Source organism: Phyllobates terribilis, unplaced genomic scaffold, assembly GCF_046119375.1.
Source record: "Phyllobates terribilis strain yellow unplaced genomic scaffold, ASM4611937v1 Scaffold_4__5_contigs__length_816908805, whole genome shotgun sequence".
Taxonomy (NCBI): Eukaryota; Metazoa; Chordata; class Amphibia; order Anura; family Dendrobatidae; genus Phyllobates; species Phyllobates terribilis.
In genome coordinates, this window is record NW_027362764.1 from 134,161,430 (window position 1) to 134,175,913 (window position 14,484).

Consider the following 14,484-nt stretch of genomic DNA (forward strand, 5'->3'; position numbering starts at 1 on the left):
TCGTGGCCTAGACCCGCTCCGTGCCCAGGGCTGTCACATAAAAATAATGGGCTTCTTTTAGGATGAGTGGTATTTCGACTACGCCACCTGTGGTGTCTGGTGAGGGCCACCAGCGCTGCAACAGTCCACTGAGGCTGGTGTTATGGGCAGCTAAGATGGAACAGCTCCCCACAGGCGGAGCAGGCCTCAGGGCAGTGTGAGAAGGGATGGTGGGTGCAGTGACGCGCAGGAAATAACAGGCTGAGGCGGTGTGTGAAGTCATCCAGTTCTTTACTCACGTTAGATGAACTTTAGCCGCAAAGCTTCCCTCTGCTACACACGGCGTACTGCGGCCACCAGGAAGGGGGTTCAGCACTTCCCAGGTAGATCAGGAGCACCTGTCGAGACCCCTCTGGTGTGTGTTCCTCTCCTTGGTAAGTTCTCCCACTAAGTCTTCTCCTGACTGTGTGTGAAATGAACGTTGTGTAAGGCTGGGTCCCACTGGATAAACGCAGTGTAAGAGATACAGGTGGCGTAAGCCGCTCCGTCTGTATCCCCCTGGGATCCACTAAGCCTCCGGGCTTTTCTGACTGAGACGTGAAGTAACAAAGTCAGATATCGGGGGCCGGTCACCCCTCTTGCAGCAGGAATCCCTCTGACTAGGCCAGAGTGAAGAATACAGGTGGTGACTCCGCTCCGTCTGTATCCCCCTGGGATCCTATTGCCTGTGGAGCCTATCTCCTCTGCTCCCCTCTGAGGCCTTCTTAGGTCAGGACCTTGACCGTGTAGAGACAGTGGTTAACTCTGACCCGCTCCTCATCTCAAGGTCAGAGTACGAGGACCGTGTATCTTCAGTCAGCTGCAGACTCTATCTGGACTCTAGCAGAAGGCCACAATCAAAGACAAAGATCACAATCAAAGACCTTGAACTTAAGATGGCCGTTGGTTATATATGTTGCTATAAGTGCTTCCTGTAAGTGTGTCCTCCACCCTCACCCACTACTAGGTTCCCTCTATCTTTGGTTCCCCACCATCTCTTCTATCCCGGGCCGGGGCAGCACCCTGGTGCATTTAGGCCCCCTACAGGACAGGAGTGGTGTAGTGTTGAGTGGTAAAGTAGGGTCCTGAGAAATGCTTCATCCTTTCCCGGAAGAGGAGATACCACACCTCTATCTGAGGTGCAGTACCCCTGTGGCGACTGAACCCTCAGGGGCGCCACATTCCCCCCTGGTGAAACACAGCACGTCCGCGGGCTGCAATAGAGTAAAGAGTTGGTACAGACATTCAAATTTTAAATGCTTTTGTAACAATAAAACAATCTTCCCTTTATGGGAGGTTTTGACACTTTAACGTTGCATAATATATATATAGTATAAATATGGAAAACATCAAAGAGACATTATGCATGTAGACAGTACTGTAGAAAAGTGCAGTTCAGCAGCATGAGGGACCTGTCCCAAACCCTCAAAGTAGGCCTTGGGGTGGCTGCAGGGCATGGAGATCCCGAGTTGGACCTCCAGTAGAGCCACACCAGACAGGTTTTGCTTCTGAGGTCTGAGGTAGAAGTAGAAGTGTTTTTTGCATAAAACCAATAGGGAGCACCTAAATCGGTGCAAACTATTTACAAAGTTAGTTTGTCTACTGCTTAGCGTCCGCAGGGACAAATGTCTCTTTTAACTGAATTGGATCCGGGTGTAGAAAAGAAAAACAAAGAACGGTTCACTCAACAGGGAGATGCATCTCCCGGGGCTGCTCAGAAGTGGTGTCCCCATCGGGGAAACGGCTCATTTTTCCCGACCGAGCCTGACCGGTCCTCTGTGACTGGGTGCGTGGGGGCATCCTCCCTGAATACCCTGTGGACATCCAGGGAATACCACCCACGTTCCCCGTGGTGGCGGGTGTAGGATACCAAATCACCCGGGTAGAGGTTCCGACTTGGGTGGCCCTGCTCCAGCCGTGGCTCGACGTCCCACCGGTTGACGAACACGTCCCGGCTGAACTGTGGGCTCCGAATGAAGCCCCATCCTGCCTCCTGGTGGAAGCGCACAATAACGCCTTCTTCCCGGGGGCTTGGACGGGTGGCCTCCGCCTGGGGGGCCTGCAACTTGGCAGCCTTGGTGCGCACCTCCAGGCGCTCGCAGTGGATCCTCCTTCCTTGCCGCTCCTTGTCGAGCTGGAGGAGCTCTTTACGGCAGAACTCCTCCCGCCTCCGCGCTTCAGACCGGGTCTCCTGGGGGAAGCCCATCAGGTCGCCCCCATGGTTGTCCCAGGCAAACTCTTCTGCCGCCGGGCAGGTGAACGGAGGCTCGGGGAGCGGCAGTAGCGGGGGCTGCGGCGGACCCTCTACTGGTGCGGACCAGTCCGGGTTGGGGCAGGTGGACACCCAGGTTAGTGCAGGCGTTTCTGGATCGGGGGTCGGGAGGCATAGCAGGCCTCCGGGTGTGGCGGTGGCTTGGGCCTCGGCCTCCGGAGCCAAGAGTTGCTCCCACACGATGGCGCCCGGGAATAGGGGTGCCGGCAGGATACTTAGGAGGGCTTCAGAGTGTCCCGCGCCCGGGACAGGGGTTTTTGCCTTACCCGCACTTGGACTGCACAGGGCCTCCTGGGCTTCCTCCGCCTGGGCTGGAGCCTCACTTGTCAGGTGTGACGAGCTCTGGCGGCGGGCCTTGATCCTCCGCAGCACGTCCTCTCTCCACTCTGCGGCGACCAGTCGCTGGGCCTCTTCGACCCTCCGGGTCAGGTCCTGCGTTTCACCACGGAGGAACTCGGCCTCCTCCGCGGTCAGGTGGATTCCCTCCATAGTGAGGGAGGTAGCAGCAGGTGGACCAGCGACGGAGGACATCTCCTTTGCTGCTTCCATCTTTGCTGCTGGGTGCGGTCTCTTTCTCCTCCTCTTTTCGGGGCGGCTCCAGGGCGGCTGGCTGACGGGCACTCCTCGGGATGTCCCATCCGTCTTGACGGACACTACTATGCGGACAGTCTCTGCTGGAGGGGGCGGTCTGCACTTTTGGCGCCATTGGGGAGCCAGGCCCACGATGGGAGGTCTTTGGTTGCTGTTGTTTTTGCACATAATGGCGTCCAATCTTCTTGGGCGGCGCCACTTTAAGTGTGAAACGACAGTTTTTTTGTGAAAAGGCGCACAGTACCCGTCGGCAATTGGGATTAACTTCTTCCGTTGCTGCGGGCACGCAATCCTGCCGACTACGCCAAGTTTGTGACGCACTAGCCCTCCCTGGGAAATGGGGGGTACTCGGAGCCGGGCCTCTTGCTGATGTTGAGGGTATGCAGTCGTGGCCTAGACCCGTTCCGTGCCCAGGGCTGTCACATAAAAATAATGGGCTTCTTTTAGGATGAGTGGTATTTCGACTACGCCACCTGTGGTGTCTGGTGAGGGCCTTCAGCGCTGCAACAGTCCACTGAGGCTGGTGTTATGGGCAGCTAAGATGGAACGGCTCCCCACAGGCGGAGCAGGCCTCAGGGCAGCGTGAGAAGGGATGGTGGGTGCAGTGCTGCGCAGGAAATAACAGGCTGAGGCGGTGTGTGAAGTCATCCAGTTCTTTACTCACGTTAGATGAACTTTAGCCATAAAGCTTCCCTCTGCTACACACGGCATACTGCGGCCACCAGGAAGGGGGTTCAGCACTTCCCAGGTAGATCAGGAGCACCTGTCGAGACCCCTCTGGTGTGTGTTCCTCTCCTTGGTAAGTTCTCCCACTAAGTCTTCTCCTGACTGCGTGTGTAATGAACGTTGTGTAAGGCTGGGTCCCACTGGATAAACGCAGTGTAAGAGATACAGGTGGCGTAAGCCGCTCCGTCCGTATCCCCCTGGGATCCACTAAGCCTCCGGGCTTTTCTGACTGAGACGTGAAGTAACAAAGTCAGCTATCGGGGGCCGGTCACCCCTCTTGCAGCAGGAATCCCTTTGACTAAGCCAGGGTGAAGAATACAGGTGGCGACTCCGCTCTGTCCGTATCCCCCTGGGATCCTTTTGCCTGTGGAGCCCATCTCCTCTGCTCCCCTCCGAGGCCTTCTTAGGTCAGGACCTTGACCGGGTAGAGACAGTGGTTAACTCTGACACGCTTCTCGTCTCAAGGCCAGAGTACGAGGACCGTGTATCTTCAGTCAGCTGCAGACTCTATCTGGACTCTAGCAGAAGGCCACAATCAAAGACGAAGATCACAATCAAAGACCTTGAACTTAAGATGGCCGTTGGTTATATATGTTGCTATAAGTGCTTCCTGTAAGTGTGTCCTCCACCCTCACCCACTACTAGGTTCCGCCTATCTTTGGTTCCCCTCCATCTCCTCTATCCCGGGCTGGGGCAGCACCCTGGTGCATTTAGGCCCCCTACAGGACAGGAGTGGTGTAGTGTTGAGTGGTAAAGTAGGGTCCCGAGAAATGCTCCATCCTTACCCGGAAGAGGAGATATCACACCTCTATCTGAGGTGCAGTACCCCTGTGGCGACTGAACCCTCAGGGGCGCCACACAAGCACATGAGACAGGAAGTGTTGTGCTCCAGAAGCATCCAGCAACTAGAGAGGTTAACACAGTCACAGGAGACAGGGAGTGTTTTTAGCAGAGCCCCAGGGGGATTGTGGGGAAGTTATTATTGTAGTCTGGCTGAAGCCGAAGAGAAAGGTGGTGTGTTATCTGTATCTGAGAAAAGGCAACTGAACAGGATTCAGGTCAGGAGAGAAACTAAACAGGTCAGATAAACTCCCTGAACTAAGAGTGCAGAGTATTATTGGGCAGGAAGATAAGGACTGGAAGGAATTGTGTAACATGGATCATCTCCCTCATCAAACCCTCCCCCCTCCATCTCCATGCATGATAAAGAATGCTGTGTACTACTGAGTTCTTGTGAAGGAAAAGCCTGTTGTTTATGCATAGAAGTGTGCTGCCAAGAGATCTAATCTGTGCTGAATTATGCTACTGAAGAGACTGACGTTACTGTGCCTGCTTTATGAGACTGTACTGTAATGAAGAGTGTTACTGTAATATCCCGGAATTGCACTGGCCGTGCTTCAGATTAAATTCCACTGTTAAACTGATGAAAAAGACTCTTGTCAGATGTCTCTGGTCAGAAACTGAATCTATCGTGTGCCTGAGAGAAGCTGCAGCCTATGGTCGCCCTGAGTAACGGTTCGCCCAGGATTCCAACATATTCATGAAACCCTTCTCGCCCTATTTGAACCTAGCGGCGTGCGTGTAACATTTAACAAATGCAAGCTGGCAGCCATACTGACAGGGTCTCCTGGCAACACTGTACAGTCACCCGCCAGCTCTTTACAACACTAGGACAATAGGTACACAAACATGGGGAAACACAACATGCGCCAACAATGCAATTTAAAGGGAATTTGTTACCAGGTTTTTGCTATGTAATCTGAGAGCACCATAATGTAGGAGCAGAGATCCTAATTACAGGAATGTTTAACTTACTGGGCTGCTTTGCTGTTTCAATGCAATCAGTGTTTTATCAGCAGGAAATCATCATTACAGGACTACTGGCCTCCCGTATCTTAGTCCAGACCCGCCCCAGCACTGATTATCAGTTCTCTGTCACTATACAATGAACATGGAAAGCTGTGGTGTGGGCGGGTTATACACGGCTCAACTCTGATAGATCTGCAGCAGAGAAACTGACTATCATAACTGCTGCACCCAGTAACCTAAGTGATACATTGATGGAATCAAGATCTCTGTCCCTACATCATGCTGTCAGATAACATAGAAAACCTGCTGACAGCTTCCTGTTAAAGTGAGACACACATTTTTTACCATAAAGAGGAATTAAAGATTTTTTTCCCTTGGACATGGGTATCATGGCTCTGTTCTTGCAGGGTTGTTTTCCCCCTGCTAAAGTTTGCCAGGCTGAATGAGACTTCACTGGTACAGAAAGTATAAAATACATCTGGGATGATTTTGTGATAATGGAACCCATGAAGCAATGGGAAACAAAGATGCTCAAAAGTTTCATCAACTCCCATCGAAAAAGTGCATACTTCCATGGAAATGAGTCTGTCCACAGCATTTATTCCATTCTCTTACAGCATTATACCTGAGTCTTTTCAGACGAAGGCTTCGGTCTGTACATAGCAGGGTCTGGGGACAGGTTGACTCCTGGAAGAACCTCATCTGTCGCCATTTTGTCTATGTATCCAGGACCTGAAATTACTAAATAACAAAACAAAACAAACTTGTTTTATCATTATTATTATTATTGATTGCTTTTTGCAATTTATTAAATACTTAATTGTATAGATCATCAGTATGAGATTGTTGGGGGTCCGACCTCGTATTAATGGCCTACCTTACAGAAAGATCACCAAAGTCCTGGACAACCCCTTGAAATAGAAGAATCACACATTAAAATTACCAATTTACCCAACAAAAATTCTAGTCATGTCTCTAAAATCTGAAACAATAATGTCACGGGTGTGTCAGATGTAGCAGATAGTCGTTCTGCAGCTGGTTGCAGAAGGTCACTTCGTTTGGCATTACAGACGCCTTCTTAAATCCATCTTACTTTAGGACCCAGCAGCTACCTCCCTCCTGCTCTGATTGACACCCAGGCCTGAGTGTTTAAATACTTTCAGTTTGCTGCAGGGAGGGGCCGGTGATATTCACTTATGAAGGCTTGGAGCTATTGCAGTCTGTTTACTTCCTCTCTGGTGCTTGGAGGACGTTTTGTGTAATCTCTCTGAAGTTGGCTCAAGCTAAGTTTCTTCCCCCTGTGTTTGTCTCCCTTGTTGTTTTTAGTTTATAGTGGGGTCTGACCAGTGCTCATTGCCTATCCAGGGCCTAGCTCTAGGGGTTTACGGGACTTAGGTTTCCTGTTTGGCGATTGGTGAGAAACCAATATAGGGACGGTAGGGGAGACAGGGTGATATTAGATCAGCCTATGAAGTCTCCATTCCCCCTTTCCTTAGTGTCTGGGCTCTCTTCCCCTCATCCCTTTGTGTTGCTCTTTGTCTTTCCTACACTGTGTGTGACAGATAAGTCCCAACAAATGAAAGATGTGTTGTATTATGTACCTTCTTATGATTAAAGGGGTTGTTTGGCCTTTGGCTACAAGTCTGCAGTCCGCAGTCACAATATGGCGCCCCTGCGGGTCCAGTTGCCACAGAGGTACTGCATCTCACCCAGAGGTGTGGTATCCCACTCTCAGGTAAGGATGGAGTACTACCCGGGACCCATGTAATAGTGGGGAAGGGCGTAGCCTTCCCTTGGTACTGAGATAGTTAAAGGAAGTGTTCCTGAAGTCAGACCTCTCTGAACTGTTGGTAGACCAAGCTAAGGGGTTAGCTTTAGTGGTCCAGTCAGTAGAGTAAAGGGGGAACTTAGTGCCCTGATCAAGCCTTGAGTGACATAGAGCTTGTTCCTGGCATAATTCCTTGTGGGCTGCAGTACCTGTAAACAGCCACAAGATGCCACTGTTCTGGGTGCAGATGTCAGGTTGAGTCTGCTAGCCGGGTTACAGACAGTGATGGGTTAATGCTGTTTGATGACAGCTCACCGAGGGTGGGCACTTTAGGAAAATTCCTGCTTAAGTTTCCAGAAAGCAGGAGGAGTCACTCAGTAAGAGATAGGACAGAAAATCCTACAGTCAGCCTGAGTATATTGGCTGCTAGGGTAGACGGGAGCTCCATACCCTCAGACAGTGGGATCACCAGTGTGCAAGTCTCACTACGCAAGAGCACGAGTCCTGTTAGCCGGCCGGAGAAACTCATCAAAGGTAGTGAGGACCCGGGGCACTTCTAGTCTACAGGAAGCAGAGGAAGATAAATTGGACTCCAGGCTAAGATGTGGGGGAGAGATTGGATCCAGATCACTGTCAGTATTACAGAAGAGTCTCTTGGGCTAGAGATAGAGTCACAGAGATGCTTCACTCAAAGAGGGAACCAGGGCTGAAGGAGTTGCCAGCGCCTGTGAGAGAGATGATAACCTGTCGGGCCTTATCCATTATATCTGCCTGTAAATACTGTACATATTCCTCTTCCCCAAGTAAAGTTCAAGTTCTGGTTAAGAACCTCGTGTCCTCTGAATTTATTGCTGCCCTGGTCCCAGAAGAGAAATGCCTGGAGACGGCCACAATCGCATGGCTTGAAGTAAGTGAAGAGCACCACATACACAGCCACACTTCAGAGTGAGGACACGTATTGTCTGTAGGGTGCCAGAGCGAGAGGGGGCTACAGCTCGCCCACGACTACCTTGTTGGGGCACCTTACACCCACACACCCACATCCAATACACTCTGTTACGCTCGCGCCTGGATTGTCTGGCGTGAGTGTGATTAGTGATCCCACTGTACCATGAACCGAGGAGTGCCTGGAGGGGCGTAACTAAGTATCAACCCGATCCGACCAAGGTCGCACGGCGGCTCAGTCGACTCCGTGAACCAGGGAGGAACCGAGCAGAGGGACCAGGTGCTACTCCAGGTCAGACCACGGTCACAGCTGTTTACCCACACCGGGGAATGCAGGAACAGGCAGGTTAAACTGGCATATTGACTGGTGGGTACTGGCAGGCACGGCTGGTATGCAGACAGGTGGATATTGACAGGCATGGCTGGTATGCAGACAGGTGGGCACTGGCAGGCACGGCTGGCATGCAGACAGGTGGGCACAGGCAGGCACGGCTGGCATGCAGACAGGCGGGTACTGGCAAGTAGGAATTTAGGCAGGATAGGGACCAGTACAGACTGGGATACAGGAACAGAGCCGCAGGTGCGGTAGACAAGCAGAGCGGAGCCAAAACCCGCAGATGCGGTGAACAAGCAAAGCAGAGCAAAACCCGCAGATGCGGTGAACAAGCAAAGCAGAGCAAAACCGCAGATGCGGTGAACAAGCAAAGCAGAGAAAAATCCGCAGATGCGGTGAACAAGCAAAGCAGAGCAAAACCTGCAGATGAGGTGAACAAGCAAAGCAGAGCAAAACCCGCAGATGCGGTGAACAAGCAAAGCAGAGCAAAACCCGCAGATGCGGTGAACAAGCAAAGCAGAGCAAAATCACAGATGCGGTGAACAAGCAAAGCAGAGCAAAACCCGCAGATGCGGTGAACAAGCAAAGCAGAGCAAAACAGCAGATGCGGTGAACTAGCAAAGCAGAGCAAAAACCCGCAGATGCGGTGAACAAGCAAAGCAGAGCAAAACCCGCAGATGCGGTGAACAAGCAAAGCAGGGCAAAACCCGCAGATGCGGTGAACAAGCAAAGCAGAGCAAAACCGTTGGTGCAGTGAGCAAGCAGAGCAAAGCAAAACCCGCAGATGCGGTAGACAGGACAGGGCTCTGTTCACATAGAACAGACTGGAGAACACAAGAAGATAGCTGGAACACAGGAGTTAGATACAGAGGCAGGGAAATAGTTCGAGCAGAACCAGATACACACAAGGTACTTGCAATGAAGTAGCAAGTAGACACAAAACTCACAAACAGAAGTACAGAGACAACGAGTTGGAGTTAGGTGCAGGTTCAGATACTGCAGGAAAAGGGTAAGGTGCAGACATAGAGACAAACAGGTAACGGACTAGGACACTGTTCAGACAGAAACTGAACCGGGAACAAGATACAGGAACGAGCCTGAGAACTCAGCCCCCAGGGTGGCAGAACTGACTAAGGTCACATGAACAGGTAACAGGCCTGGGTATACAGCCCCCAGGGTGGCAGAAACAGACTAGATAAAGGACAGGACCTGGCAACTAAGTTGCAAAAGACAAACTGAGTGAAAGTGTTGCTCAGGCACCTCCTACTGGGTGGAGGGGGTTTAAGTATCCAGTGACTCACAGCAATAGGCTGGGGACGCATTAGGACTGTGCACACAGTAACTATAAGAAACAGGCAGAAGCTGCGCCGACACCCTAAGCAGTCAGACAAGAGACATGGAGACAGCGGATACTGAAACAAAATGTGCAGCCTGGACTGACAGGTAAGATTGCGGTCTTGCATGGTGGGAGGTGGTGCACCATGCAAGCACGCCGCCAGGAATGGTACAGTACTCCCCCCTTTACGCCCCCTCTTCCTCCAGCCAGCAAGGATTTTCTGCTGAAAATTTAGAGGCCAATCCTTCTCCTCAAGAAGATTTCCTCTTCTGTCCACTAGAGGGAACGAAGCTGGTCTCATCATCTTGGTAACTAGGATGCTTCCTCCCATCGGGCCATCCTCAGCAACAGATGAAGTGGGTGAGGTACCAGGAACAGGACACAGGAAAGTCTCTCTCCATTTGTTAATATCGGGTAGTACCCCAAAGGATTCACGGGACAACTGGAGGTTCTCCACCGGGTTGGAGGGGTGCAGAGACTCTGAGTTAACCACCGCTTTGACGTACACTTTGCCAAGCTTACTGGAAGAAATGGGCGAAGTACCAGGTACAGGGTGTAGAAAAGTCTCACTCCATTTGTTAATATCGGGTAGCACCCCAAAGGATTCACGTGACAACTGGAGATCCTCCACCGGGTTGGAGGGGTGCAGAGACTCGGGAGTAACCACTTCCTTGATGTACACTTTGCCAAGCTTACAGGATGAAGTGGACGAAGTACCAGGTACAGGGTGCAGAAAAGTCTTATTCCATTTATTATCAGGTAGCACCCCGGAGGATTCAGGAGGCAACTGGAGGTCCACCGCCTGGTTGGAGGGGTGCAGAGACTTGGAGGTAGCCACCGCCTTGATGGACTTATTGCCAGATTCGTTAGAGATGGAGGATCCTTGATTAGGGACCAACTTCAGTCTGGTTTCTGAGATGACACGTCTGCGAGGCGGGGCGGTGCCCAAAGCCAGATCATTGGTACAATCGTCGAGACTGTGTGGGGACAATGCCTCCGCTTCCCTTCCTTCGGAAACTTCAGCGCACAGCAAGTCAGCGACTAGCAGATCTGGTGAAGAAGAAGAAACTACTGACTGTCCTGAAGATATGGGGACTGGACACTCCTTGCACCTCAGCAGTCCCCCAGGAAACACCATGCAGGATCTCCAGACCTGAGCGGGCACTAGATCTCTCGGCTCTGGACGACCTGTGGGTAAACCAGACAGCACCTGGAATGTGAACTTCTTCATGTGTAATGCTCCAATCTGGAGCTTAATTTGTACAGACATATTTTAACTGTTTCTGAGTAGGGCTCGTCCTTCCACTGACAATGCCCAAACCGGCTTCTGGAGTTGTCGGACGGGAATCAGACTCCGACTCTTCAAGGCTTTAAGCCCGAAACTTCCGGTTAATCCGAGGCCTTCACTTGCCATAGAGACAGTCATGGTCATCTGTGGAGAGGAAACACTAACGCCAAGGGCAGCCTCTCCCACAGGCCTAATGTCTTGGGATTCTCCAACCTTCGCTGGACAAAGACCGTCAGGAGATCCCAAACAACCGCAGCGGGACCGCAATCCGATTTTGTGACTGAGATCTGGCCTCTGATTTGCCTGACGAACATAGTCTGTGCGGACAGCTGCCTCTACAGGCCGGGGAACAGAAGGTCTTTGGGAGGACAGAACCTGGCGTGACGGTTTACCTCTACGCCTTGCACGTCTGGACTGCCTCTTGAGGTTGGGAAGGGAAGTATTCTGTAGAGCATTGTCATCCTGTGTGGATTCTGTGTGGGCAGCAGTCTCTTCAGGCTGGAAAACTGGTAGGCTACCTACACACATCACCCATCGGGGCTGCTCCAGGATATTGGGAAGGGAAGCTTTAGCAGAAGCTTCAAGATTAGGGTCATTGAAGACTATTAGAAAGGCCACCAGGAAGGCCTGCAGGTCAGAGACGATAGGATCCCATGCTTCCCAAAGGGGGGTGATCCATTTCAAGGCATCACCCGCTAGGTAGGACATCATGAATGCTACTTTAACCCGATCGGTAGGAAAATAGTGAGCATAGAATTTGAAATGCAGCATGCATTGCTCCACAAATGCATGGCTTCGTTTTGGATCCCCATAGTACCGTGGTGGATCCGCAGGAACGAGTGCTGATAGATCCATTTGGGATAGTGCGTAAATCGCCTGGGCCTCAGCTTGCGAAAAAATTTTTCCTTGGTGCACTTATTCGCCAGACAAGGATTCAAATGTCTCTGAGAGCGAAGGACCGTGGGGCTCAACGGGAACCATGGCCTGAGAAAACTGTTACGCTCGCGCCCGGACTGACTGGCGTGAGCGTGATTAGTGATCCCACTGTACCATGAACCGAGGAGTGCCTGGAGGGGCGTAACTAAGTATCAACCCGATCAACTTTATTTCCCTACTACTTTCCCTTTAATTGACCACCCTGGGTCACGGACTGGGTCACTGCCACTGTGACATTCCCCCAGCATTGACCGGCCCGGCTACCGAGTACCCCATGGCCCAGGGGGCGCGTCAACTATATGTGACTGCGAGCGCACTGCACGCTGTGCAGATTCTGCGGTGCTGGGAGCAGCAGGTGTGACTACAAGTTTGCGATTTGCATACTTCCGGCCACATTCCAACTAGACTGTGTCCAGCCTCATAGAATACACTTGCATTGAGCGAGGCCACGTCCATCTAGTCGGCACTTGACCGCATGTATTCAAATCACATACTTGTGATTGCACCATTTGGCTTTTACAGGATCTTTTTGTTTACCTGCACTAAACTTTATTTTTCCCATAAACCAGTCAAGATGAGCTCAGAAAAAGACAGATAGAAGAGTTACAGACTCCCCATCAGAATGTAAGAATGAGCCACTGAAAGATTCCCAATTAACGTATTCTGTAGCCACCAATCAACAATGCATAGCTTAGCCTATAGAATGCAAACTGAAACATTTGTAATGAAACCCAATGTGTGTGTTTTTTACCAACATTGCTTCATCAGTTTTTCTCATATGCAAGAAAAATAGATCTCCTGACCTGAGCGTGACAGCCTCATAGCAATACATGGGAGACCCGCGAATGTCTGTATGAGCCCTAATGTCACATGTATGACAAACACCGATGTGTAAATGAAGTTGTGGGCATTTTCACCAGCATTCATGCATCTGTTCTCCGTGTATAAAAACAATAATTCAAAGCGTCTCCTACCCATGATACAGTAAAAATCAAGAAGCAACAGGATGAATCATTGATGAAATTCACAGTATTAGCTGTACTTCTAGCCAATAATAAAATATAATATAACTTTTAATAACCTTACTTTAAAATTGTCAAATTCATGAGGACATACACAAGAAAAACATATATAATGATAATAAAAAACGTATAGGGCCGCACTCATGTCCCTATCAACACCCTCACTGCTACCACTACCTACCAGCGGAGGTTGGCACCCTAATCCTGTGCAATTGGCGCCCCCGCTCCTCGGTGGCTGTCCCTTCTGGCCCTGTTATGCCGGAAGAGGAATTATATATAAGGTGCTAGTGCTATTGTATATAGACTCAACTGATAATTGAATCTCAGCATAACATGTAGATTGCTATGTTATCTCATTGGTAGGGAGGGGAAAGTATTTCAGAGAGGTATATAACAGACAATTTGAAAGGTCAAACCTCAGTTAACAATGATGCATAACTATACAGATAACAGATCCTATTTGGCCTATGGGTCAATGGTCAGGTACTGTATTGACCAAGACTTCCAAAAATCCTAGCCTTGCCCAAGAGCAGATTGTGATATAACCAAATTATTTAGTATACACATACTCCAAAATTTGGAACATAGACCTGTAGCAAATCCCATGCAGTGCAGATTTGCAACAATGGAGATAACTACCAGTGAAGAAAATAGACAACAAAGCTCATTAGCCTGTGGCAAACTCAATGTGTTTCCCCTTTTTAAAGGGTTCATCAAGAGTGGTGACAGGTAATAACATAATCATAGCAACATAGAGAAAGCAATACACTAATTACTTAGCTTGTTTGAAGCACTGGAGCCCTTTGGTTTAGCCCCCTGAAGCACTGGAGCCCTTTGGTTTAGCCCCCTGAAGCACTGGAGCCCTTTGGTTTAGCCCCCTGAAGCACTGGAGCCCTTTCGTTTAGCCACCTGAAGCACTGGAGCCCTTTGGTTTAACCCCCTGAAGCACTGGAGCCCTTTGAGTTAGCCCCCATGAAGCACTGGAGCCCTTTGAGTTAGCCCCCGGAAGCATTGGAGCCCTTTGGGTTAGCCCCCTGTAGCATTGGAGCCCTTTGGTTTAGCCCTCTGAAGCACTGGAGCCCTTTTGGTTAGCCCCCTGAAGCACTGGAGCCCTTTGGTTTAGCCCCCTGAAGCACTGGAGCCCTTTGGTTTAGCCCCCTGAAGCACTGGAGCCCTTTGGGTTAGCCCCCTGAAGCACTGGAGCCCTTTGGGTTAGCCCCCTGAAGCATTGGAGCCCTTTGGGTTAGCCCCCTGAAGCATTGGAGCCCTTTGGTTTAGCCCTCTGAAGCACTGGAGCACTTTGGGTTAGCCCCCTGAAGCACTGGAGCCCTTTGGGTCAGCCCCCTGTAGCATTGGAGCCCTTTGGGTTAGCCCCCTGAAGCACTGGAGCCCTTTGGTTTAGCCCCCTGAAGCACTGGAGCCCTTTGGTTTAGCCCTCT

At 50.7% G+C, this 14,484-nt stretch overlaps 1 protein-coding gene across 3 annotated transcripts in view; it reads right to left on the reverse strand.

Annotated features, from left to right (window-relative positions):
• DLEC1 (DLEC1 cilia and flagella associated protein) overlaps positions 1–14,484 on the reverse strand; it is a 217,021-nt gene that overhangs the window by 137,153 nt on the left and 65,384 nt on the right. For all 3 annotated transcript variants that reach the window (XM_073677767.1, XM_073677768.1, XM_073677769.1), the window contains exon 2: positions 6,042–6,157. In XM_073677767.1, the coding sequence (XP_073533868.1) occupies positions 6,042–6,157 (116 nt within the window). The remainder of the gene's footprint in view (positions 1–6,041; positions 6,158–14,484) is intronic.